Source organism: Penicillium pulvis, assembly GCF_028828015.1.
Source record: "Penicillium pulvis strain IBT 33274 chromosome Unknown contig_7_segment1_segment0, whole genome shotgun sequence".
NCBI lineage: Eukaryota > Fungi > Ascomycota > Eurotiomycetes > Eurotiales > Aspergillaceae > Penicillium > Penicillium pulvis.
The window spans coordinates 3,520,691-3,546,764 of NW_026643079.1; the positions used below are offsets into that span (position 1 = coordinate 3,520,691).

Consider the following 26,074-nt stretch of genomic DNA (forward strand, 5'->3'; position numbering starts at 1 on the left):
AATAAATAAAAATGAAAATTTTAACATACGTCTGAGGTTTGAGAGAGTTGGTCATTTCACAGAATACTCTATGGGCTACTGTTGATTGATCATATACTGATATAATGCTCCACCCCTTGCTCTCCTTCGTCACCAGGCACATAAAACGATACATAAAACGATACAGCTTCAATGGATACAAATCGTAGAATAGTCATACAACCTCCAGGACCCTAACCCTAGACGAGCACCACGCTGTCATTACCAGTACTGTTTTCCTCAGAATCGGATTTGATCAAAATTGGATCATCAACAGTTGCTTCTGCGAATGATCGGGGTCCATCTAGATTCTGTTTGTCTTTCTCTGACGAGACGTCATCTGGTGGTCCCAAGGCCTCTGGAACCATTTCATTTTCTTCTGTCGGGTCATCGTCGGTCTCCTTAGCTGCATCCACTTCCTGGCTATTGACAGCCATCTGCAGTGCAAACTCATCCTGCAGCTTCTTCAGCCATCGGAAAAGGGATTTGTTGGTCATCTTTCCGTTTCGAGCGATGATAAGCTGTTCGTGCAGGGAGAGCAACAATTTCCGTTTTCGAGCGATAGCCACAATACGCGATGGATTGTTCCGGGATTGAGATATCCGATCTAGTTCTTCTGATACGGTACTTGCGACGTTAAGAACTTCAGGTGGAAGATTCGCCAGCTTAGCGAGCGCAATTCCATATCGACGATCTGGCACTGGACCTTCGGCGATGCGGTACAACATAGTGATCTTGGTGGCGTCCGAGGTAATCTCAGCGGCTAAATGCAAGTTGATAACACCGCTGCGCTCGGACAAAATACGTGCTAAATCATGGAAGTGCGTGGCGAACCAGACGAATGAGTTACTTGCGAGAAGCGCTTCGGCTAGAGCGATGGCGATGGCGAGCCCGTCTTTCGTGCTTGTTCCCCTTCCCAACTCGTCGACAAGAACCATGCCTCGCGGTTGGACGTTCCGCAGAATGAAAGCCATCTCACGCATCTCTGCTGCGAAAGTTGACACATTCGCGTCCAGGTCATCGGTTGTCGCGACGCGCGCGAAGAGCTGGTGCATGATTGGAAATGAAGCATACTGCGCCGGTACAAAGCAGCCAATCTGTGCCATGACTGTTGTTAAGGCGAGAGACCGGATATACGTTGATTTACCGCTCATGTTGCACCCAGTGATAATCTGGAATCGGGTCTGCGGTGTTGCGTACGCGTCGTTGGGGATGAATTTGCTGGCATGGATCTGCTCTCGGATGGGATGACGTCCGGCCTTTATGGCTAGGGTATCAGTCAGCTCGGGCCGGATGTAGTCGTAGCTTGTTGATAGTTGGGCAAAAGCTGCGAGCATGTCGAGCATGGCTATCGCCTCGCTGATTCGGAACAGCCCTGCGACTTCGGAGCAGACATCTCGAAGAAGTTGCTGGATGGTTTGGTCGCTCAGGCTGATCACTTCGTTGTGAGCATCTGTAATTTTCTGGTTCAGTTTTACTAGATCGAGTGTTTGGCATTCGATGCGATTCCTCTTTCGGAATATGTTGATAAGAATATCGGGCAGTGGCTCGGGCTCAGCGGAAGGAATGCATATGTAGTAATGGCGAGCAGAATCATATTTGAGATCTAGAGTCATGTCATGGGTATCTTAAGACATCAGGGCCAGGTCTCCGTAGAAGAACCTTCGACTTACCTCCTAGTTTGGACACAAGCTCTGCTGCATCAGCATTCGCTTCCTTGTAAGTTTGCCTCGCAACATCAAGAAGACTGTTGACACCAGCCTATAGTCTTTGTCAGGCATCGTTGACATTGTTGGCACAAAGTACTATCCCACCTTTACACAGTATATTCGTTGATTTCGAAGATCCAGCGGCTTGCTTTGGTAGGTGACATTCTCATTCAATACATCTTGAATGAGTTGCTCCACCACACGATGTCCCGCGGGGTAGCACACCTAGATAAATCAGACTTTGCAGCGTGCCGGCTTTGAGATGGGTAGATACCTCACGGATCGTGATAAGCAAATCACTGTCTGCTGCACCCAAAGCCTGGTATATCCTTTTGATGGCGGAGACGTAGGTCTTAAGGATGATGACATTGTTGACAGACTGTGCAACATACTGAATGGTTTGTTTTGTGGGGACCAATATGATCTGAGTACCAGTCAACAGTGTCCATTTCGTGGAACCATATACTGACCGAGCTCAAGACTTTATCAGCATCGAGTAAACCCTTCAAAGCCTGCCGGACTGATACAAACATGTCTTCCTTGGTGGATAAGTCTTCCACGGCATTGTATCTGGCTGTCAGCTTATTCCGCTCTGTGCAGGGCTGGAGAATAGTCGATCGAAGCAATCTAGCTCCCATTGGTGTCAATGTCTCATTGAGTAGGCCATACAAGCTGTCACGGGACTTTGCAATACGGAGGTTCTGGATCAACTCTAGAGATACGATTGTCTTCAGATCAATTGTCATGGACCCCTGCGAGGGCTCAAATCTAATGCGGAGCGAATGAGGGGTGAAGACCCGCTGAAGTTCCGACTCGATATATCTCAGCGCCTGTCTTGAAATCAGTAGCAGCACTGGTCGGGAAAGACCTCATTTGCATACCGCAGCAAAACAGCACGCAGCAAAGTAGCTTCCACCCAAGGTAACCTTCAGTGAATCTGCCTCATCTGAGAATGCCAAACGATCCAAGCATTCCTGCCCAGCTTTATCAGACCAGTATCGTCGATCTAGGAAGGTGAGGATGGGGTCGGGTAGGTTCTCTTGGATAATGAAGCGTAGCTTGGATTCGGCGACAGTATTCATGAAAAGGATCTCATTTGGCTCGAAGACACCTATCTTGGTGACGGTCTTGACGTACGTTGGGCTGTCGCATATTTGGCACAATACCGCCTCGGCCGTAGCCAAATTGACAAAGGCTAGGCCGACAGTGGATGAAATGCCACGGGATTCACTGACGGCACAAACAATGTCCTGTGATACGATGCTGGTCGCGGTTGTCGTTGGTCTGGCAGTTGCGGGGCGTCTACTTGTCGTGGTCCTTGTTGGCAATGGAATAGATGATTTGACCGAGGACTCTCGGAATAAAGTGGACATAGTGATTGTTGGGGAAGATTAGATTCGGAAAGGTTAGAAGGGTGAATGTGAATACTCTTGTTTCTAATGCAGAGCAATACTAGGGCCAATAGATACATGACTGCCTCACCATTTTTTTTCTTCTCCTTTTCGCCATTTAACTGGGCTTTAGGTTATCTTTCCAACTTAAAATGTGTCTATTACCCCATTGAATACATTCCCTTCATTTGAAACATCATATCGCATAGATGTTGACACAGAATCTATAATGATTGCGATCTATATCCGCTATCGATAAGTGACGTTAAACCCCGCGATAAGATAAGGCCCCGATCTTAAATTTTCTTCTCTTCTCCAACTACCACCAAAAAAAAAGACAATGTCGACTCTCGTGCCCCCACCTAGTAAACGCCAGAAGCTTGCTGCTGCCGAAAAGGCACGCGAGCAGCAGGAGATTCAAAGTATCCCCACTGATCTTGGCAGTGTTCGTGTGCAATTCTTCGACCAGGCCACCGGTAATGCTACCGGGCCTGCAGTCTCGGTTCCCGTGGCCGATGCAAACATCAAGAACCTGGAAACACTTTTGAACACATTGCAAGGAAATGTATGCTCCTCATTTTTGGTTTTCATTTAGCAATTGAGCATTCTAACTCATTTTGGTCAATTAGGAAGACGATGAACGAGTCCCGTATCGCTTCACCCACCACCCCGACAAACCAGAAGGACAAACCATTGATATTCTCTCGGACTTGTACCACTCGCTACTCCAGTCTGGCGTCAAGACCACCGAAGATACAATCTCTCTCTTCTTTACCCCGCAAGCGGTGTTCCGAGTCAAGGCTGTCTCCCGCTGTGCCGCCTCTATCGCCGGTCATGGCGAAGCCATTCTCGCAACTTCCTTCTCCCCCGTCTCGTCCTCCACCATGGTCTCTGGAAGTGGAGACTCTACCGCTCGTGTTTGGGATTGCGATACTGGCACCCCACTTCACACATTGAAGGGTCACACTAGCTGGGTGTTGGCCGTGGCATACTCGCCCAACGGTGCCATGATCGCGACCGGTAGTATGGACAACACCGTGCGGCTGTGGGATGCGAAGAAAGGACAGGCGCTCGGTGGCCCGCTTAAGGGTCACGCAAAGTGGATCACCAGTCTGGCTTGGGAGCCCTACCATGTGCAGGAGTCTGGGCGGCCTCTTCTGGCTTCGGCGTCTAAGGACTCAACTGTCCGCATTTGGGATGTTGTCTCTAAGCGCATTGACAAAGTTTTGACTGGACACAAAGGCTCTGTTACCTGTGTGCGATGGGGTGGTACTGGCAAGATCTATACTGCATCGCACGATAAGACTATCAAGATTTGGAACTCTAAGGACGGCACCCTTATTCAGACTCTGTCGGCACATGCCCACCGCGTGAACCACCTTGCTCTTTCTACCGATTTCGCCCTGCGCGTTTCTTACCACGACCACACAGGAAAGGTTCCTTCAACAGAAGCCGAGAAGGTTGCTGCGGCGAAGAAGCGATTTGAGGAGGCTGCCACTGTGAACAACAAGATTGTTGAGCGCCTGGTGTCGGCCAGTGATGATTTCACTATGTACCTGTGGGACCCATCCAATTCGACCAAGCCCGTGGCTCGTCTCTTGGGTCACCAGAAGGAGGTTAATCACGTTACTTTCTCCCCTGATATGGCATACATCGCCTCTGCTGGATTTGATAACCACGTCAAGTTGTGGAACGGACGTGACGGAAAGTACATTAACCTCGTCTCTCGTAATCAGTGAAAAACAATTGCTAATGGGTGCTTTTAGGTTCATTACCACTTTCCGCGGCCACGTTGGTGCTGTTTACCAGTGCTGCTTCTCCGCAGATTCACGACTTCTCGTATCCTCATCCAAGGACACAACCCTCAAAGTGTGGGATGTGCGCTCGGGTAAACTGTCAGTGGATCTGCCAGGTCACCAGGATGAAGTCTTTGCCGTTGACTGGAGTCCCGATGGGCAGAAGGTCGGCAGTGGAGGCAAGGACAAAGCGATTCGGATTTGGCGGAACTAGACAAAATGTATAGAATGATACCCATTGCCCGATAGATTTAAAAGTGCAGAGTGTTTTGGTTTATTCATTGATCTTATTAATATGAACATTTCATAGCAGGCTAAAAGCTAAGTGGTAACAAGCAATATAAGACAACGTATGTACAGAGCTATGTGCGCGGGTGGATTCTAACGAATAATCACAAGACCAGCGATGGAGCAACTCGGAGCAGCTTCCTTAAATGTACTGCCAGGCAGGAATATCACCACTATAGGTCAAGGCGATAGCAGAGAAGCCAAGACAGTCAGCCACATCACCGGAGGGCACAGTAGCGTTCTGCATGGCAGCGAATACCTGCCAACGGTTATCGGTAGTCGGGCAAGCCATGAGACCCTGAGCATCCCAGCCGTTGAAGCTGTAGTGAGACCAAGGCTGACCAGTCTCATACACCAAACCACCGACCGCAGAACCAGCGGGAATAGAAGCAGAGTGGGCCTGGGTAAAGCTCAGAGCACCAGTGGGATCAACATAGACCTGTTGACCACCAGGAACCTCAACATCCTATATGTTTTGTTAGTATGGTGTCTATACGTCTTGTCCCACATTCCAATATATTGTGTCACATACCATGGCGTTACCACCTGGAGCGAAAACGGTCTGATTACCAGGGGGGCAAACGATGCCATCAATGCTCGGGCAGTAGGAGGCAGTGGTTCCACCGAGGTAGAACTTCTGGCCTGCAGCGTTCATCTGCATGTAGTGAATTGGCGAGGCAGAGCGGACGGACATGACGCCGAAGGCTGGGAGGTTGGCTGCGCTGGGAGTAGCAGCGGGAGCTGGCGCCGCAGCAGCCAAGAGAGGCAGCGCAATAGAAGCAATGACGGTCTTCATGGTTTAATAAGAGTATAGGTGGATATAAGTATTAATCGGATTTGAATGTGATGAGATGAGTGAATGATATTTCTAAGTTCTGGCGCATACCACCTCTTTATATAGAGAGCAGGAAGGCATCAGGGTATCGGTTAACCCCGCGAACATTGAAAGTAAAACAAGGGTCCACCAGGCTTCAATCCCAAGGAACCAAAATCGATGACACTGTTCAGGGTCGGCCACAACCGATTAGCGGGGTCACCGAGTGGCAAAGCCTATTGGTCGTGAGTGAGACAACATGAATTTTAGGCTCGTTGCTATGCGCCACTAGTCCCGTTAACGAAATCGTGTGCACAACTCTTTACCCGAGCTGCCGTATGTCTCTCCCCTGGTTCTCGAGATGGTATAGTGAGCTCCATGAGTGAGACAAGATGCCAAGAAGCATTAAAACCGGGAAAATGACTCGGTGGGCCCCGTATTATCCGTGGATTTGAAATGTGAGCGCAAACACGAGTTGGTGAACGATGTTGATCTGCATTCCATGTCTCATTCTATTCTATTCTTGTACACTATTCTTATCCATTTTTACTCTGTCTTCATATTCTTAGACTTTAATACGAGAAACATCAACTCTTCAATGTAACTATACTCCATATTACCATTGACAATGATGTAACCAGATAACTTCACGGCAGACCTTGTCGTTCTTCCGTGCGCTCATTCAGTCCCCACGCCGAGCTGCTCCCGTCATGAACGGTAGCCCTACGCATGTCGCGCCGATACTTTCCCTCGAACTCACCGCCCACAGCCCGATGCATGACGCTGGTATTATCCCAGAGTACCAAATCCCCTGCATTCTCCCATCTCACTCGCAGGACATATTTCGCCTGCGTTGCATGCTTGAATAACCGTTCAAAAAGCGCTCTGGACTCGCCCTCCTCTAGCCCCTCGATATGGTGAATATGCGCCGCTATGTACAGCGTCTCCCGACCCGATGCCTCGTGGCGCTGGAGTAGGTGATGTCGACTCATGGGGTACTCAGCCGGATCGATATCTATGAACGTTTCTGGTGCAGCGACTTTGCGGGAATGCCACAGTGAATGCGCAGCTATGTAATCTCGTTCTCGAAGCTCGGTCTGGAGACTAGGTGGGAGGTCGGCAAAGGCTGTTCGCACATCTGCAAACTCGGTTTCTCCACCCAGGTCAGCGGGGGGGAGTTCATGCGCCCGGAGAAGTGAGTACCCGGCTCGTCGGGGGTTGAAGCTTGAGTCGACGTGGAACAATCCGTTTCCCTGGGTCTGTTAGATGCATCAGATGAGATAGGGTTATGCTAGCACCTTGTTCCACTGGCGTCGGACGTTGTCTAATGGAAATACCATCCCATCTAGATCAATGTTGCTTACGTCGAATAGACGGACATCGGAGAGGCGGTGGGCTCGCCCGCCAGAGATGTAGGGGGTGACGTCGTCCAGCTCGCCAAACTGAGCTGCGAATTCGACGTGGTGGGCGTCGTCGAGGGCTGTATTGCGGAACACGCAGATGCCATACTATTATAGTGTCAAGACTCAAGGGGATGCTGCTGCATGACAGGGGTATACAAACCTTGCTGATGGCGGCTAAGATCTCCTGAAAGACATCCTTATCTACTGGACGTGAAAAGTCGACACCGCTGATTTCAGCTCCGAATGTAGGATGTAACTCCGTGATGGCGATGCGCGTGAACGGAGGCGCAACTAGACCAGGCATGATTATGTTTACTTCGGAGGAGCAATTAGCAAAAGTGCTCATCAAATTGGTAGATGGGTTACCGTGAATGGAGGGTCTCAAGATGATTTTTATACTATGAACACTAATAGCCCTCTCGTAATCTCGGCTCAAAGAGCGCGACGTGCGGGGAAGGCTCGGACTTCTGTCCAGATGATAACAACTTCATAGTGACTTGAAAATACACCTCGCCGTTATCATAGCGGGCTATGCATCTCCAGGGCTGTTTTATGCAGGGGTTGGTCTAAGCATGAATGTAGACAATGAGTCTCAGTATCCATATCTAAACATTTAACCGGGCAGGACTTACGCGATCAAAACCAGTACTTTCAGTTGCATGGATACTCAATTAGATCAAAGCGTGTATTCGTTTGTGATTCATAAACGTTTGAAGTTATTAGGTTCCGAATAAATAGTAAAGTATCATGGAGACGCAAGGTCCTGGCGCCAAAGCATAGAAGCGTCAAGCAGATTTTGATCTTCACGACTGCTGAAAGACCGAGTATCTTCCTCCAATAATTAGTTAGCTAACCAATATAGGTACCTACCCCCTAAAGTGGTATGATAGTACCTCTGCTCTTCAATGCCACCCGCTACACCTTCCACCTGAGTTTTCGAGGGCCAAACGATGCAGAGAATTCCAAGATCACTGAAAGTATAGTCCAACCCGAAATGGGCATGGATTGACAATAATAAAGGTGTATATATATGACCGGCTGGTCCGACTCCTGGTATAAACATGGCCGAAGCCAGCAGAAATGAAAAAGCCAAGCACCCCACCCAGAACCTATCCGTTTAGCAATATAATCCCAATAAAATAAGGAAAAGAGGCCACCGAGAACACCGTAAAGCCAACACGCCCCCTTTTAGTTGCCCCACGTCTTGATCCACCCAAGCAAGAAAATAACCCTCATCCATTCATTCATCTCCGGCGAATGCGTCTCCGCCTCGGGGGAATCATTTCGTGCTGGAGCAAGATGGGTCAGGCCCATCTATGAAAAAAAAAGTTGCTTTTATGCTCTTTCTAATAATCTCCCTCATCATCGTCATCATCACCACCACCCCGGCCGCGAGGACCCTTCACTCCATCCTTCCGGATGGGAATCTTGATGCCCTGCAAAGCGAAGCATTTGCTCAGTTGGGTGCTTTCAATAACACCGGGGAACTTCTTTGCTGAGAAAACCTGGAATGGCTCGCTGAAAACTGACGCGAGAACTGGGGCCGTTCCATGGTTAATGACGGGAGCCCCATTGCTTGTTTCGGTAGACTGTGTCCCCACGTTGACAAAACTCATTTTCAGTCTGTTGGCCATTAGCAAATGCCATCTTGTTTTGGGATCAGGGCGGATCTTACCGGAAGGAACCTTCTGTGCGTACACTCAAATCTTGCAAAATAAACCACACACCAATCTTGTTGTCGGGATCCGTCAATCTGAAAGCACTAGCGCTCAAGCTTCCAATCAGATTGCGAGTGAACATCCCTCCAGGTCCACCGGTAACTGCCGGTGCGGGAGACATGGCGGGTTGCATCTGAGCTTGAGGTGGATAACCGTACTGAGGGTAGCCTACTTGCTGGTTGTAGGCATTTTGATACTGCATCTGTGGAGCGCCGTAGTAGTTGTTCACTGGTGGATATCCAACTGGATTGCCATAGGGCTGGCCATAGCCAGGAGGGTAGGTAGGAGACATGCTTTGGGGTGGAGGCGGGTACGAGGATGACATGGCGGTTGAGATTGAAGGTGAGGTAGCAGAGTGTTTCACGAGGTTGACTTCATTGGTGCCCTCGGCATTCCATAGGTCGACGGTAAGTACGTAAAATGAAGTGTCGATCTCACTGTAGTGTATTAGAGCCAAATCGTCGAGCGCTTCGACGGAGCATCTTACTTGATATCAATCTCTTTATCCGTTTGCGCATCTCTCACAATGAGTCGGATACACGGTGGCGGTGTAATTGGTCGTCGATCCTAAAGACACTTATGTTAGTCCAGATATCCAAAGCAATATGGTGTATGGTGGGAAGCAATCGGACGCACTTTATCACCAAAGCCACACATGCGAGCTCGGATGGGCTGTTGGACGACCTGCAATGACCAGAGACGGCCATCATGCATGGTCGTCACGGGCGCAAGATGATCGGATGAGCGTAGTGGGCCAGTCCCGGGCGTGGGATATGCGGCTGACGGCGCAGAGATGCGATCCATTGAAAGAGGTGGTGGTGGCGGCGGCACCGGATGGGCCCTTTCCTGCTCAACAGCGTACATGGTTCGTGCAGGCGATGAACCGAGGGCCGAAGCTCACGATTGAAAGGATGGGTCCGATTGTTTTTTTGATATTCTCTGGGGTGCTGGTGGACCCTTGTTTAAAGTTGTTTAGAGGCGGGGGGACAAGATAAGTGGCATGCGACCCCGCTAGAAATCCACACGTCAGAGTTGAAGCATCGACTTCCCGGGGTTGGGGCGGTCGCGAGTATCCGAGGGTCCGGGAATAAGTGGTTTATTAAGGCAGAGATAGGTGGTTGAAGAGAGAGAGGGAGGGAAAGGAGAGAAGAGAGAAGGAATCGAACAAAGTGCAGAGCTAAGCCGGGGGGGGAGGAGAGAGTGACGTTCTCGAAGCAGACTTTGGTTGCAGTTTCCGCCATGAAAGATCCGCCGCGCAGGAACCTAGACCCAAAGACTGTAAGGTGCGACGATTGCGGTCATTAGCTAAGCGGTGGACCGGCAGAATTTAGATCACTTTCACCGTTACATCTCGAGAAGAAAGAATCTTGGAAGAACCCGAGGGTTTTATGAAAAAAGAATTGAAAGCTTTCATTTCAGTCATTGGTCATTTATTCAACATTCCACACGATCGATTTCATGGATCTGGTATATGGGGTGTTGGCGCCTATCTAGCCCAAGAATGTAGCACGTAGCTCATCGATCTATCGATAGAGGTCGAATTGACGTAGACCATGGCCAATCGGATGATGAGAGACTACTTTATGAATTACTAGACTTTGATTTCCACCTGATCTCTTCAAAATCATGCTTCTTTTCCCAGTCCAACATCCACATTTCAAGGCGGAAAGAAAAGCGGTCAACCCTGTCACCATCTGGTCTGCCACATTCGCCCAGAACCCAAACGGTCGGGTTCGCTCAACAACCCCGGTCCTGACGAATCGCAAGCCACCATTTGCGCGCGACAGAACCTGCCGATGTAACCGCGAACTTGCAGGGTTTTCTTTCACTCTCTCTAGGGATTCCCTAAACCCCTGCCACCGCCGTTTGCGGAAAAGCCGTCCCACTCGGCGGGTCAACCGGGACTTGAGAACCACAAAGCAAATCTGGCTTGACCGGAACGGGATTGGTTCTGCAATCTGCTTTGACGCTCGGCTGATTCTCGGGACCGTGCACGCTCGGAGATTACGGAGTATAACGTCCCGCGAGGTTGTACAATTAATCATAGAGTACAGGGCAATTCCGTTGTGAGAGGTGACTTTATCTTCCGATTCTATACATCTTTGTTGTTTCTTTTCTGATGGACACCGGGCCCTGTCCCGGAACCACTTCTCGTCGGCCCATGTTTTAGTAGGCGCCTCCTGTCCCAAGAATACACGAACCTCGCCGGCGTGTCCTATGGTACGAGTGTTTGATGCGGGGGGATCAAGTCCGTGGATGAGAGGGAATACGGAGCCTCAATCCGGAGCCTTTAACTATATAAATCCCCGACATGCGCTGATATGCCAATGTTATCTCTTCATTGTACTAATCTTAGCGTTTTCTTTTGCTTTGAAATATGAGTTTGACAAATCCATGCTTCAACGGATCATATCTTCACTGATTTCTTTGGATTGCTCACAAAACCATGCCTGTGGAGTATTTGACCTCAAATCCCACGTGTGACCTGGCATAGTCGGCATAATCGGCTCTTGTTTCGCTATCCAGGAACATGCCGAGTTCAAATCACCATATTGGGTCCAGAGTAAATATATAAAAAACGGTATATCCACGAACCGACGGGATCAAATTCGAGTACTCCACTTGTATTGCGATACATCCAACAGCCGAGTACCCAGAGATCAAGATAGAGCCCGGTCCGTGTCACCCATTGTAAAAAATATGAGTCTCGAGTGTAGTTCTGTCGATCACTCATTCTGCAACTTCAGTCGCATCATTTTGCGTGCTCTGATGACAGATACTCAGGGGTATGTATTCACGACTCGCGGCCTTCATTTCCCACCTGCATCTGGCCGCGTATGGCCGCGTAGATGGATTGATTTATTCAAGGAGCTCAGGGGTAAGAACGCAGATACCGCAAAGACAGCTCATCCAGGTCAAATGCAGCCGAGTTCAAGGGAAATTGGCAAGGCCTTTATCTCCACCTTGCCTTCAACTAATCTCCGTCATCAATGAGGCGTCCTTTATCCTTGTCGCGCCCACGCGGTCTTGAATCTTGATCATGCAAGGAATGTACTCAGATCGGGTTCTCCCAATATTGGATAGTAATTCCATATCTCGGATCGAGGAACGAAAACCTGTTCTGCCCTATGATATTCAGGGGAAGGTGCTAAAACAGTCAGCCCCTTGCAGCCACCCCTCCAGTCATCTATGTACGATGAGCCCAGTCTCGTGGTAACTTCCGGGGGGAGCAACGCGTTCAGATCGGTAAGTGGTGAACGAGGCTAGAGTTGTCGTCAGCTTTCGTCAGCTGATCCGCGTTTTCCCCTGATCATCATGCAAGCTTAGACTCTGCAGAACCTGACATGTTGCACCAGAGATGTTGTGGAACTGAGTATATTCCAAGGAAATACTTGAGGAATCTTAGGAAAGAAAGATAATTGGGAATTTTCTTTTGCTCTGGTGACAGTGGGCTTCGCACATCATTTTTTGTTTATCATCGCCTAAAGGTGGGGAAATGGTGCAAGAGACCTCGGGACCAAGATTTTTCTCTTTTCCATCTGAGACATATTGGATTTGGTGTGTTGGTTGACTAGGATAAACCAGCGGTCACCCTGATTCATGCAACTTGGGGTGGAGTCATACGATGAGGGACACATGGCCAAGATCCAATCTTGAGGCTTGAGGACAGGCCCTGGGCTGAGTGTGGGTTTCTTTGAAGCTGCCCGATGACCTCAACCCACCGCGAGTGCCGTGCGCTATTCTAAAGAAAACAGCCCCATTGGCTCGGGGATGATACCCCGCAGAAGGAGGTATCTGCGTGTTCAGAACTGGATATAGTTGAGTGTAGTGGTTATGGACTAGATTGAGGGGGAATGGATGATATATGCCATACTTCCCCAAACTGGTGTGATGCGTCCACCAGACTATCATTCACTCGCTGATCCACGTTCCGAGTGGACATATGCGAGTACGATGTTCTCCCTTTCACCGTGTTTTGCGCTTGCAGGACATGTGGGGCCGTTCATTTACACCCCGGACTCCAGCCTCAGCTACAATCCGAGCCATTCCATCCATATCCCTTGACTGGGTCCATTTCCTTGCTTTGGTCAGTACTTCCAAGGACGGCATGTTTTCCGAAAAGGTCCACGGCAGATGTACAGTAGTCTAGTTCTGTATCCTATCAACAAATCTCATGTGAATCCTCATGACGCCATTTTGCTGAGGCTTTGCGCACTATTGCTGTCCGATCGGCTCTCGCCTCTCGACTAACTAAACAGGGATAGGTAGATCATTCTGTGAGTAGTGCTCGGTGGCTCATCATGTCTACACTAGATGGCGTGCTTAGTGTCAACTAGTTCAAGCCCAATGTGAAGTATATACATCGGCTTATCAACTGACAGTGCATCCCCACCTTCCTGCTCTGTGCTGATGTGCATTAGGGCCTTTCTCACGCAAGGAGCACTTGACATGTTGTGATCGGATTGTATGCGAGATTGGATGGCGCATCGCATGGAGTCAGCTATTTGAAGGTCGAATTCCCCCGGTTTCGGGCATGTTGTTCTAGCCTGGACCTGCAGGAAGCTTCTGTTTGTCTTAAACAGTATATTATTTATTCATCTCCCCCTTGAAATTTGTAGTCCCGCTTCGACTCAAGATCTACATACCTGGTATACTCCCTGACACGTCAGGTTGAGAGGTTTACTATATAATCATGTTCACTCACACCTGGGGCGTGATTGTTTTGCTGGCCTCGTTTCTGGTGTCGCCTAGCAATGCGGTCACCTATACTCCATTAAAACCTCCGTCATATCCTTTGGCGGTGCGGAGTCCATATCTATCAGGTGCGTGCTGATCTTCTGTGTTTTGGTTTCCCCCATTTACCCCGGGATCGGCGATCTAACGTTGGTGATCGGCAGCGTGGATCCCTGGCAACGAAGTTGAATCATTACCTTCCTTTAATGCCCAGTTCTGGGCTGGAAATGATCTGGTCTGGTCGGTCATCGCTCGTGTAGATGATACCACCTATAATTTATTTGGCGTGGCCAGCCCCAATGACGGCACCACGTCGGGCACTGTGACCGCGGCCACGTACACCTCGACGCATTCCACTTTCACTGTTACAGCCGGCTCGCGCAGCTTCACGCTAGACTTCTTCTCACCCGTGTCCCCCAAGAATTATCTCCGCCAATCCCTGCCCTTCTCTTATTTGACGGTGACGCTCGCTGCAGGCGATTCGAGCTCCGTTCAGATCTACTCCGATATTAGTGGCAGTTGGACGGGCCAGTCCACTGACTCCAGCTGGAGTTACTCCACCACTGGGTCGACAAGCGTCTTCCAGATCGAAGCGGTCGGGCAGGCGACCTATTCAGAAAACAGCGATGGCCAAGCTCTGTGGGGCAGCGCCGTCTACGCCACCCGTCCGTCTGGCAGTAGTACGCTCTCCACTCAGGCCGGTCCGCGGGTCACTGTGAGGAAGCAGTTCATTAGCGACGGCACCCTGACCGACACCTACGCGGATTGGACCTCAGGTGCGGTGGTGGGATTTGCTCATGATTTGGGTACGACCGCGGACGAATCGGCGGTCACTTTCGCGATCGGTCACGTGCGAGAGGCGTCCATTAACTTCCTGGGAGCCGCGCAAACGGGTTACTATCGTGCAACCTACCCTGATACCGTTGATGCCGTCTCCTACTTCCTCGATGACTACGATGCTGCCAATTCCGAGTCGACCCAGTTCGATGACTTGATTTCCAGCACAGGGTCATCCAGCTTTGGATCCAATTACTCCGATGTGCTGGCCCTGTCCGTGCGCCAGGTCTACGGCGGGATTGAGGTGACCATTCCAAATGAGTCCCTTGACACCAGCGAGACCCGCGCCTTCATTAAAGAGATCTCTAGTGATGGCAACATCAACACCGTCGACGTCATTTATGCGACCTTCCCTATCTTTTACGTCCTGAGTCCCGACTATATCAAGCTGCTCCTCACCCCCGTGTTCGAGTACATGGCTACCGACGCCTACTCCGAGAGCTACGCAGTGCACGATATTGGGGCCTCATATCCGAATGCGACGGGTCATCTGTCTTCCGGCGAGTCCATGCCGATTGAGGAGAGCGGCAATGTGATCTTCCTCACCTACGCATACCAGAAGGCCGGCGGAGATACCGACCTATATGACGCCTATTCCTCCCAGATCAAGACATATGCGACCTACCTATATAACAATGGCCTGTATCCGGCTGCACAGCTGTCCTTGAACGACGCGCTGGGAGATCTCGCGAACCAGACCAATCTAGCCGTCAAGGCTGCCGTCGCGCTGACAACCTACGGCAAGCTGGCTAGCGATACAACGTATGTGACGACGGGTCGCGACTGGGCAGACAAAATTTGGACGGATCATTTGGGTACTGATGCTGCTGGAACCCGCTTCTTGATCCAGTACGATATCACACCCTGGTTCCTCGTCTTTAACCACTACCCAGACAAGCTGTTCGGACTGGACGTCTTCCCAGATGATACGTATAACACAACCACCGAATTTTACCCGACCGTGCGGGAAGATGCAGGTGTGCCTCTAGACGGTACCATCGGCTGGGGTCAGACAAACTGGCAAAGCTTCGTGGCTGCCACTGTCAGCGGCGATGCACGGGACAGCTTCATTAATGACATTTGGGCGTACATCTCGAACGGTCTGAACACCGCCCCGTTTTGTGACAGGTATTGGGTCACTGCCACTGACGGCTACTCCGCTGGCGAATCTTATTCATTCCGAGCGCGGCCGACATTAGGCAGCCACTTTGCTTTGGCCGCACTCTCTGGGGCCAATATCTGGTCATAATGATTGAATATTTGCATTGCATTTGGAGGAAGTAATGACCTTAGAGGCTATTCACCCTTTCACTCTTGAATACCCGTGGATCTTAGCTTATACTGTTGTCCACCCAGTCATAATACATAATTCGTGCCTTTAATTGTCTATCCGTCGTAAACTCACAGTGCCTGGGGATCATGACTCGAAGTGAATCAGCATCCACCACCACCAATCGTCAAAAAACTTCCTCTCATCTCGAATTTCCCACCCCCTGCTCGTTTCTCTTGTGCTTTCACCAAAGCCTTCTCTCGTGCGCGCACTCGTTTACTATGTTCCCTTGAGAATCGCTTCTGGGATTTTTCCTCACTCTTAGATGGTTTCTCATCGGCGGTTCGTTCATATCCGTCCTTTGATGGTCTTTCAGGATTCGACCATAGTTTGGCTTTCACCTGCTCGAACATCGTGAAGTGTGTGTTTCTAAGAACGGCAAAACGGTGGCTGTGGTGACCTGAAATACAGAACCTTGGAAGCTTGTTAGCTTCCCAATGATCTGATAGTACTTGAGGGCATACAAATTTGAACGTTGGGTTTTTAGTGTTGTCTAGCTGGTACAGATGCCAGGTGGGGATGTGAATCAGGGTCGAGGTTGGGGCCTCGGGGTTCATATGTATATGGCCCCAGAGGCTCGTGGACCAAATGAGCAACGATCGTCGACAAGGCTACCATTAGTGTGGTCTACAGTAGCACCTGGGCATGACTCCTGCCTAGCTTCCCATATTATTGGTTTCTATATACAGGGATGTATGATTGGGTACTATATAGATATAGGTACACCAATCAGTAGGATTAACTCGGATAACTTAAGGTTCACATTTTAGATGAAAACTTGAACATTCAAACTTAATATACTACGATAATAACAAATATTGGGACGAAATAAAGATGGTAAAAGTCAAATTGTCATAACTTGGTCAAGAAAATCCCTTCTATGCACTCTATACGTGGTATATAAAAAAAATCCATAACTCGTTCATCAGTAAATTCAACGTGTTTGTTCATCAGCCCGAAATTACACTTTCCACTGGCACGCGAACGCATTTTTGTTTTTCTCGTTGGTTTTTTTCTTCCCTTCATCAAAATCCTTTACTCAATAGCGGACTGAGAGTTGCCGTGCATGACAGGGTTGATCTTGGACTCCCACTTGAACTTGAAGTCATCGCCAAGCTCCTTGCGGATAGCAGCCTGGACAGCCTCCTTGACATTCTTGAAGACACCGAAGTTGGCGGGGTTCTCCTCGTCGTTGTCACCTCCCTGGAAGACACCAGTGCGGACAAGACAAGTGTTCCAGCCGTACATGTTACCACCAACGATATCGGAGGCGGGGTTGTCACCGATCATGTAGATGTTCTTGGGGAGCTTCTTCTCGCCGTGCAGATCCTCCATCCAGTCTTGCATCACCTCGTCGGCATAGATATAGGTGGCGCGCTCGGGCTTACCGTACAGAACACGCTCGAGGTCGTTACCGGAGGTGGCCTTGTACATCGCTTCGACACCGAGACGGAAGGCACCGAGGTGAAGACGTGGGGGACCCTTGTGCTCGGTGGGGCAGAGGAGATCACCTTGCGAGAAGTAGATGGGGATGTGCTTGTGCTCCTTGGGGTTCTTGGTGCGGGTGAGGAGGTATCCGTCCTCGGACATGAGGAGATCGTTGATGATCTGGAAGTCGGTCATCATATCCCAAGACTCGGCGAAGCAGAGGATGGCGTCGAACTTGACCTTGGAGAAGTCACGGGGGCGGGCGCCCTTGAGGTCCTCCTCGGTGAAGTAGCGTTGGGGGGAGATCGTAGGGTCCCAGGCGAGGATGTCCTTGGGGTGGATGACGTTCTTGAAACCGTACTGTTCAGCCACGTCACGGATCTTGTAGCCTTCACCACCGCAAACCAGCACGGTGTCGTAGTACTCAGCAAGAGCCTGCATGGGAGTGTGTGATTGAATGAATTGGTCAAGGTGGACGGGCTGCTCCAGGATCTCAGAGAGCTGCTCAGTACGAGCCTTCTCAGTCTTACCACCACCGTTGGTGAGGAGAATGTAGGGGAACTTGATGCCTGTGGAATATCATGTTAGACATTATTTTTTTGTTGTGTTAAGTTGGAATTGGGCTTCTTACCAAGCTCGTTGTCACCGTTCAGCATCTTAAGGGTATCACGACCCTCCTGGATCGGGTTGTTACCGTGAACCAGGACACCATCAATGTCGAAGGCAAAGGCCATGTTCTTCACAGCGGCCACCTTCTCCGGGGACATGTCCTGCACTTGGGAGGCCATAATATCCCGTCCCACGACGCTCGGCCGGGTGGCACGAGACAGACGCGAGCTCCGCGACATCCGCGGGGACCGGGGGATGGGGAGAGAGGTACCGAAGGAGTTGCGAGAGCCACGACGGTCCCGTGTGGAGGGACCCAAGCTGAGGTGGTGCATCATGGCGGAGGTGCCGCTCATGGAGCTGCGAGTGGCGGGGATTTCGATGGTCTCTCCATGCTCATCGGGAATAGGGATACCCGAGTTAAGGTCCCGTGGGGAGCGAGCGGCCTGCGCATCGCCAGGGGCGGCGGACTCGACGCCAAGGTCAGCGTCAGAAAAGCGAGACATGGTGGATGGATGTTGTGGTTGGAGGGGTATATGGGAGAAGGAAAGTCAACGGCCTTGGAATTGGGTATCTTAAAAGGTATATATGTAGAAGAAGTGAAGAAAGTGGAAAGTTTCAATGGACCCCTCAAAACTGGGTCACGGAGTAGAGTACCGAAGAGCAATGTTTGGTTGATGACGAGGGACCCGATTTACTTATAAACGATGACGCGCTGATCGGTTCCCTTATGAAGCAGTCCCGGTCTACGAGCTCTGACTGGTGGAGCCCCATAAATTCTTCAAGTCCTCCTATACGGCCAACGTCCGACCAAACGCCCGATTGTCTCAACCAAGCCTAGTAAGACCACTAACAAAGAGAAAATTATGGAGACGGCAAGTGACGTGGCAATGAGTACCAATCATGATATGCAAAAGCGCTGGCAAGCGCACATTCAGAAAGCGCTCATGGCGGGGTGGTTTTGGAATTTTGTTTAGAATTCAGTTGACGTCATCGTGTAATTTCAGATTCGTTTTGCACCGATTGCACGGGATGTCAGAATAAGCTTGTCCCCCTCGGCCGACTTTCCTTAGTCCTGAATAGCTTCTTCCTTGCCAATATAGCTTCAAGCTTCATAAAAAAAAAAAAACTCGATTTTGCTCCTACACTTCTCACCAGCATTGCTGTTCTACCCATGACGTAGAGTCGCTAATAATCACTAATGCATTCATTCGACAAACCCCTCCGGGTTTACCCATTGCGGGCTAACCGAAAAGGACGCATTTAGGTGGGTATCAGTGGGTTGGAGCTCCACTATACCACCCGTAAGGTGGGTTGAGGTGGCGCCGGAGATGTAACATGCGGGTTCCCGCAACACCGAGCTCCTAAAGAAAAATGGAAGGTATGCACGGAGTGCATGAGGTGACTAAAGGGATCTACATGGCCTAAAGGTCCAAGCACAAGCGAGGCCGAGACAGAATAATGCAATCGGTATGGACGGGACGAAGCTCAATCGGTAGAAGCCGTTTATCTCAGCGCCGTGATTGGCTGATTAAGCCTCACATCCCGTGCTCTAGCGCACGATGACCTAATGCCGATTATGCCGAACCTGGCCGGACGTTTTCGGGTTACCATAAGCGCATTAATGTTCTTCCGCTTCTCTCGTGGAAAACCGGATCCCTCTTTCCTTATAGGGCCCGCGGTGACTGTAAACAGTCGAACATAGCCCCTGTGCTAATCAAACGGATCCGATGAAACCAAAAATGAGGATTTGGGGGTTCAGGTACGGATCTTGGGATCAGTCCACTCCGTGTTGATGTCCCGTTTCTGTACAGTACAGTTGCGCAGCAGGGAACCCCACCACCCCTCCATTTTTCAAGTTTGCCTGCACAATGTGCCCAATGCAAAAAGGTTATGCCTCGGGACTTGCATGATGATCATTGGGGAATCATGCAAAATAATCCCGCATAGGCTTAACCAATGACCGATTTTCGTGCTCTCAGGGGGGCCCGAGAGAGATCAAAAGCCCAAGTTTGTATGTAGATAGAGTTTGCGTCACCGCTGGATCATTGGTTCTCAGAGTTTTGGCCCATTGGGCGCCTCACCCGTGCTGCCCATGCAGAGAATACTTAGTGCTATAGATCGCCCGTGGTTTCTCCGTTGTGGCTATGATTCAGATTATTGTGCCCAAGCTAATCTAGATCATCCACAACGGAGTGGACTGCTCCGTGGAGTATCCTGATTTCCTGAAACGAGGGTATATGCAGAAGGGTCTGGAATAGAATCTATCCTAGAAGTACAGGAGAGTCTAGACATGGTAGCTGTACTGTAAGCTGACGGATTGGCATACGTCAGGTTTACCTCTCCATGATAAGCACTGATAACAGTTTACATCTATCGCTGGAAATCATGGAAGAAAACAACCTGCACCGTTATATCATCCCGCGCATACCGAGAGAATGGAGAATTGAAAGCCAGTCGTCCCGCAATCAGCTCATGCTGGTTTCCACCAAGAGAATTGCGAGTCAAATGAACGGCAGCATTATCATCTTGGACGGTCGTCCGCTCCTCCAAAAATTTCTCCTCTACTCCCTTCCCAAAGACAAAATCCTGCGGTGCAGGGGTTGCTGTCAGCGTTGGCGGGCTCTGCTTCTCCGAACCGAGCCATTTGCCCATCAAACCCACCGCCTGCTCACTGGATAGATTATCCCATAATCCATCGCTGGCCATGATCAAGAAGGAAGGTCTACTAGGGTCGATCTTTGTACTAGTCACCACAGGCTCGGCAGTCAGATATGGTGGCGTCCGAACATCGTACCTAGGCGTCAAAGGGGCCGGTCCGTAGAATCGCTGCTGCATCTCTTTCTGAAAATCCAAGGGCCACTTCCACCGACTATCTCCAAATGCTCGGGACACCATAATGCCCAGTACACGTCCGCCTTTGATGATGTTCTCTTCCCCTGGGTGCTCTTGCTGCAGCCTAGCAATCTCCTCTTGATTACTGCCGCTTTGATCCACCGACAAAGGAATCGTCTCCCAGGTGCCGTCTGGTCTTTGTTGGCCCAGCACAGCTCTAGAATCGCCGGTGCATGCAACATGCAACGTACTCGTAGTAGGGTCCAAGATAGAGAGCAGAGCGCACGAACCTGCATACGCGGGTTCCATCTTCTGGGCTCTGTCTTGCAGTGGTTCTTCGCTGCGAGATGCATCCTCGGCTGTCTTGAAAATAGAGGCGTCAAGATTCAAAAACCCTTTGACAAGAGCCTCTTGGACCCGTTCTGGCGGGACTGATCCATCCGATCGGACCTGGTCTAGACTGCGTCGTACGTAAGGGAGCAGTTGGTGTTTCAATAATTCTGCTGTTTGCCACCCTGCATGTCCATCAAACACTGCCCAGGCCATCCACTGCTTGCCGTCATTCCACGGCGAAGGAAATTGACCATGGAGTAAGCGATCCTCACAGGGGCTATTAGATGCCCATTGAGTGCCATCGTATCTATGAACACCAGCAATGCCAGTAACTGGAAGCGAAAATGCGTGTTGTGAGATAACCTGGGTCACCTGGTCTGGTGAAAGGCCCGGCCCGAACGTCAAATGATCGGTGGGTGGCGTGTCTAGCCGCGGTACATCAGACACACCCGACACTTCAGGCACATCATTGCGACTAGAAGTTGCCCACCATAGACCCGGGCCACTGATGAGACCTCCAACCACAGCATTTCTAGCCCAATGTGACGAAGCTGTCTTTGTTGAAGAGAAACATCTGGCGGTGGTCACACGACCTAGACGTGGTCGAGCCCGAGCGCCCAATGAGATCGAGGAGAACATGTAAGTCAGGGGGTGAAAGAAAACAGCTCGGGAAAACGGGTCCTTGTCTTTCTAAGTTCCAGAGTCCTAGGAGATTGGAGGACTCCAAGTGATTTCTTGGAGATTGTACTAAAACAGCACAGACAAGAAGCAAGGGGCAAGTCTGGTCTTGAGTCTTGACTAAAACATTGAAAATGTCACATGACCGTGCAAACGATATCAAGCGTTTGTCCTCAGCAGAGACGTTTATTGGAATGGAGCTACGATATGGATGTAGAAAATGAAAATGGGCATCAATTAGTCCGACGTTAGATATCCTCACATTGCGATACACTTGCATTTCCTGGTTTGCCCGCCCCGTCGTTTTTCAGTTGGACATCTCACAGAGTGTACATAAAATCGGGCCGCTTATCACCTAGCAACTCGATCTCATTCTGATCAAGGCCTTCGATCCAGTGATCTCGCTCACCGCGCCGACGCTTGGCATTCTCCCGGCGGAGCAGGACGTACTGGACGATCGAGCCCCCAAAGAGAAACACCACGAGGTAGGCGAGCACAGTGCCATGTCCAGGATAAAATCGGGGGGCATCTGCTTCACGGTAGATATTGGAGGAAACAATACCGTTCAGATTGCCCCAGCCGATGATAAATCCTAGCGATACGCCGCGCTTATACACCCCTAAACAGATATCGGTTAGTCGGTTCGAGCAATAGAAACAAGTAGAGGAACTATCTGTCACCACATACCCTCGATGTTGTTGCTCGACCAGGAGATCGTGTTGGCGATTGCGGGATAGATACCCATCGCCCCGAGAAATGTCCCTGCATAGCGTGCCCCAGCAGACTGACATCCCAGGAGCATGGAAAATCCCACGATACCGAGGATCGAGGTGGCGATGTTGCACAAACCCCGCTGGCGCGTACGATCAGCAATGAAGCCAACCGTAACGGTCAAAATGGCAGCAGCAGCGTAAAGGGGGAACGCTCAGTAACTGAGCACGAATTGAGCTGTAGCCTGAAAAAAGTTAGTTGTGTACTCTAGAAGTTACCTCAGACTGGATGATAGAAGTTACCCTAAGTCAAGTCAGCAACGGCCTTTCCTCTGAGCTCGAGCAACTGGTTATCACTTACTAGTTCGCTGATGATTGTTGGCACAAACAGTGAGAAGGCATACAGCGATCCGTCAGCTCCCATGTACACTATCGCACCCGTCCAGGTCTTCCAGTCCTTGACGCTAGCCCAGAAGTAGGACATCTTGAACTCCTCGTGCTCGGCGCTCGACTGCGCATCCAGGGCGAGTCGGCGAACCACACGGGCCCGATCCTTCTCGGACAGGAATCGGGCCTGGTCGGGGAAATCGTAGACACACCAGAAGGAGGCCACGCCAATAACGACGGTTGCCAGTCCTTCTAGGATGAAGATCCACGCCCAACCGGCTTTGCCTCCGACTCCGTCCATGTTGGCGATGGCGGCTGCTAAAAGTCCACCGAAGGAACCAGCAAGGGCGGCAGCTGAGAAGAAAATGGCCATTCGTACGCCAAACTCTTCGCGCCGATACCAGCAAGAAAGGAAGTAGCCTATGCCTGGGAATAAGCCGGCTTCCGTGAGACCAAGAAACCACCGCACTGCCATCAGTCCGCTGTAGTTATGCACTGTACCCATAAGGGTCATGCAAATTCCCTGGATATGACTATAAATTAGAGACAGAAGTAAAGGTTTGACCTGAAGAATATAGTTCATTACTTACCCAGCCAATCATGATAGAAGGAATAAAGATGCTTGGTCGTAATCGTTTAAGGAGCACGTTTGTGGCGGGCTCAAAAACGGAGTATGAGACGAAAAAGATGGTCAGGGTGGCGTTGTACTGGTTCGCTGTCATACCCAGTTGCTTGCTAAGGCCGTCGATCTTGGCATTGCCGATGTTGGTACTTTTCCATGTCAGCGCAGATATTCTGGTAGCTAGATGACTTTGTGAATCAAACGACATACCGATCGAGGAAGGAGGCTAGATATAATAGACTCAGCCATGGAAGAAGACGAAGGTCAAGCTTCCAAAGAAGCTTACGGTCCTACATGCATGTATAGTTAGTTTGAGACAGGATCGGCATTGCATGAATCAATGCATAGCACATGTCAGGGGATGGCAGAGATAAAATTACAATCTTGGCCCGTTCTTCATCACTGAGTCCCTCATCGGGGTCTTCCAAGTTCGCCAATCTGTCCGATTTGACATCCAAAGGCATCTCCGGGTCTAAACGGGCTCCCTTGTCAACATCCACGACCTCGGTAGCCATGGAGTTACACGGCAGTTGCAGTTATCCTTGCTCAAGATCCTGCAGTATGCGGGACACAACTGAAAGAGGAATCAAAAGAAAGGAGAGGAGAAATCACGAAGTGGTGAGTGGACAAGCGGAGCGGGGAATAAACGAACTAGCGGAGCCTAAACGAGAGGACAAGTGAATCTGCACGTTGTAAGCGCTTGTGCAACGTGAGTAAGGGTCTTGAAATTGGCCTGTCCAATCATTGGGATTGACTCCGCATTTACTTGCAGGGGGTGCCAATGGTATCCCCAGAGATCGGCACTGGCCGCGATCTTCATCGAGAGATACCCGATTGGGGCCTCGGGGCTGCAATTCCCTATAGAGACGGGAAACCGAGGGGTAGATACATAGAGCTACTGTGATGGGGGGCTACGCCATTTGGAAAAAGATGGGAGCAATGAAAAGGCACTGGAACCGCCAATTCTCTTCTATCTATCGTGGAGACTGTGGAGAAGTTGGGGCGACGTCTCCGCGATTTTGCGGGGACGTCGCCCCAACTTCTCCAGGGCACATCCACTCCGCCCCGCCTACGGGCCGACCTCACCAAGGCGCCCACGACAGAACAAACATACATCCCAGGATATGATCCCTAATTTTGACCCGGCATATATCGAGCTCACATGGCGGCGGCGGCAGGATCCGGGGCAAAGTCCAGGGTCGTCGAGTTGAACTCTTCGCACTCGGAAAGCCGGCGGAAGACCCAGTTGGCAGCTCTCACCGAGAAAAACTGGAGGACTCGCTCTCCAGAGACCCCAGTGTGCGTTTTAGCTGCAATTAGATTGCCAGCATTGGGCCAGTTGGCAAGCCTCGACTGGGCAATACGGTGCAGGCCGTTGCGAATCACCAGGCATCTTGTCATTGGGCATTCAAGCAAAGGGAGCGGCATGGGATAAGTGGGATTGGCGAGCTTCATCGCCTGGGCACCGCCTGAGGTGAGGGCGAAGTGGCTGCCCCGCGAATACTCAATGAAGGCGTCGGCACCGCTCTCCGTGACGAAGACGATCAATGCAGTCATCCAGGACCTCCTAGGTGTGGGGTCGAGATGGAAAGAATAGACCCCGCCTCCTCGGATGAGAGATAAGATACGGGTTGCACCATAGTTGTTAGGCATGCCCTCAATCGCGACGGTACGGTAAACGTCGTCATCATTTCGACCCAGTGTCATGGGTACTCCATACTGCAGGTTCAGATCCGAGGCGCGGGGAAGGTCGAGGGCATCCTCGCGGGTAGGCTGCCCGGGTCCCAGCTGGTTGCTCGGCCTGGCCCAAGGCCCTGGGGCCCAGCGGCGCAGTGGCGGCAGGCGGCGGCGGCGTTCCCGCACAATCCTTTGCTGGTGAAGAGGAAGGCCATCATCCAGACCCAGACCTGCAAGTCCCGGAGTAAGGCCTGACCGGTTCCGAGTCGGAGTTTGAATGCGAGTGCTCTGAATACTAGTCAATGACTTGGAATGAGATGGAGGTGGTGATCTGATCTTTACTAACCTTGCTAGAAGAAGGAGAAGCAGGAGAGGCAGGAGAGGCAGGAGGAGCAGGAGATGGAGGAGGTGGAGGAGGGGGGTAAGGCGGGACATCCTCGGCATCACCTATGGGACCAAATCCAGCCATCCAGTGGATAACGGGCCAGGCACTGGTGTCGTACGGGGTAAGGGGCATGATGACGATAATGGCGTTGTGATGTGCGGGTATCAGACAAATGAAAGTAGGATCTGGTGGTAGGCAGATTTGTAGACGACCGCAAGATGGGTGAAGGGAGGGATAGAAGGAATGGGAGGAAAGGTTTGTCGAACACGCCGGGACTGGAGTAACAGTGGATATCCATACTTCAATTCAAAGAACAGCATAACGTTTGTGGACATGAATCTAAGGACAGCGGCAATAGGTACAATATGATCAAAG

The 26,074-nt window shown here is 50.6% G+C and overlaps 11 protein-coding genes across 11 annotated transcripts; 2 read left to right on the plus strand and 9 right to left on the minus strand.

Annotated features, from left to right (window-relative positions):
• Nucleotides 1-218: 218 nt before the first annotated feature.
• N7503_009304 (MutS family protein MSH4) lies at nt 219-3,100 on the minus strand (the record flags this gene model as incomplete). The annotated part of the gene is made up of 6 exons (XM_057068851.1): nt 219-1,645; nt 1,692-1,779; nt 1,833-1,952; nt 2,002-2,151; nt 2,198-2,557; nt 2,609-3,100. The coding sequence occupies 6 exons, from the start codon at nt 3,098-3,100 to the stop codon at nt 219-221; spliced, it is 2,637 nt and encodes an 878-aa protein (XP_056919706.1).
• Nucleotides 3,101-3,458: 358 nt separating this feature from the next.
• Nucleotides 3,459-5,128, plus strand: N7503_009305 (WD repeat protein; the record flags this gene model as incomplete). Its single annotated transcript, XM_057068852.1, has 3 exons — nt 3,459-3,683; nt 3,748-4,826; nt 4,885-5,128. The coding sequence occupies 3 exons, from the start codon at nt 3,459-3,461 to the stop codon at nt 5,126-5,128; spliced, it is 1,548 nt and encodes a 515-aa protein (XP_056919707.1).
• A 216-nt stretch (nt 5,129-5,344) lies between these two features.
• On the minus strand, nt 5,345-5,998 carry N7503_009306 (putative IgE binding protein; the record flags this gene model as incomplete). The annotated part of the gene is made up of 2 exons (XM_057068853.1): nt 5,345-5,668; nt 5,735-5,998. 2 exons carry the CDS (start codon nt 5,996-5,998, stop codon nt 5,345-5,347), a joined length of 588 nt encoding a protein of 195 aa, XP_056919708.1.
• Nucleotides 5,999-6,663: 665 nt separating this feature from the next.
• N7503_009307 (TauD/TfdA dioxygenase family protein) lies at nt 6,664-7,723 on the minus strand (the record flags this gene model as incomplete). The annotated part of the gene is made up of 3 exons (XM_057068854.1): nt 6,664-7,275; nt 7,315-7,524; nt 7,580-7,723. 3 exons carry the CDS (start codon nt 7,721-7,723, stop codon nt 6,664-6,666), a joined length of 966 nt encoding a protein of 321 aa, XP_056919709.1.
• A 1,042-nt stretch (nt 7,724-8,765) lies between these two features.
• On the minus strand, nt 8,766-10,001 carry N7503_009308 (velvet factor family protein; the record flags this gene model as incomplete). The annotated part of the gene is made up of 4 exons (XM_057068855.1): nt 8,766-9,042; nt 9,095-9,574; nt 9,625-9,704; nt 9,774-10,001. 4 exons carry the CDS (start codon nt 9,999-10,001, stop codon nt 8,766-8,768), a joined length of 1,065 nt encoding a protein of 354 aa, XP_056919710.1.
• Nucleotides 10,002-13,830: 3,829 nt separating this feature from the next.
• Nucleotides 13,831-15,957, plus strand: N7503_009309 (glutaminase family protein; the record flags this gene model as incomplete). Its single annotated transcript, XM_057068856.1, has 2 exons — nt 13,831-13,960; nt 14,036-15,957. The coding sequence occupies 2 exons, from the start codon at nt 13,831-13,833 to the stop codon at nt 15,955-15,957; spliced, it is 2,052 nt and encodes a 683-aa protein (XP_056919711.1).
• A 185-nt stretch (nt 15,958-16,142) lies between these two features.
• N7503_009310 (uncharacterized protein) lies at nt 16,143-16,391 on the minus strand (the record flags this gene model as incomplete). The annotated part of the gene is made up of 1 exon (XM_057068857.1): nt 16,143-16,391. One exon carries the CDS (start codon nt 16,389-16,391, stop codon nt 16,143-16,145), a length of 249 nt encoding a protein of 82 aa, XP_056919712.1.
• Nucleotides 16,392-17,023: 632 nt separating this feature from the next.
• Nucleotides 17,024-18,578, minus strand: N7503_009311 (haloacid dehalogenase-like hydrolase; the record flags this gene model as incomplete). The annotated part of the gene is made up of 2 exons (XM_057068858.1): nt 17,024-18,035; nt 18,098-18,578. The coding sequence occupies 2 exons, from the start codon at nt 18,576-18,578 to the stop codon at nt 17,074-17,076; spliced, it is 1,443 nt and encodes a 480-aa protein (XP_056919713.1). The 3' UTR covers nt 17,024-17,073.
• A 1,867-nt stretch (nt 18,579-20,445) lies between these two features.
• N7503_009312 (PP2C family serine/threonine-protein phosphatase) lies at nt 20,446-21,879 on the minus strand (the record flags this gene model as incomplete). Its single annotated transcript, XM_057068859.1, has 1 exon — nt 20,446-21,879. One exon carries the CDS (start codon nt 21,877-21,879, stop codon nt 20,446-20,448), a length of 1,434 nt encoding a protein of 477 aa, XP_056919714.1.
• Nucleotides 21,880-22,238: 359 nt separating this feature from the next.
• N7503_009313 (Major facilitator superfamily domain general substrate transporter) lies at nt 22,239-24,152 on the minus strand (the record flags this gene model as incomplete). The annotated part of the gene is made up of 6 exons (XM_057068860.1): nt 22,239-22,537; nt 22,606-22,771; nt 22,990-23,538; nt 23,606-23,786; nt 23,848-23,927; nt 24,018-24,152. 6 exons carry the CDS (start codon nt 24,150-24,152, stop codon nt 22,239-22,241), a joined length of 1,410 nt encoding a protein of 469 aa, XP_056919715.1.
• Nucleotides 24,153-24,795: 643 nt separating this feature from the next.
• N7503_009314 (uncharacterized protein) lies at nt 24,796-25,831 on the minus strand (the record flags this gene model as incomplete). Its single annotated transcript, XM_057068861.1, has 2 exons — nt 24,796-25,602; nt 25,661-25,831. The coding sequence occupies 2 exons, from the start codon at nt 25,829-25,831 to the stop codon at nt 24,796-24,798; spliced, it is 978 nt and encodes a 325-aa protein (XP_056919716.1).
• Between the last annotated feature and the right edge of the window lie 243 nt (nt 25,832-26,074).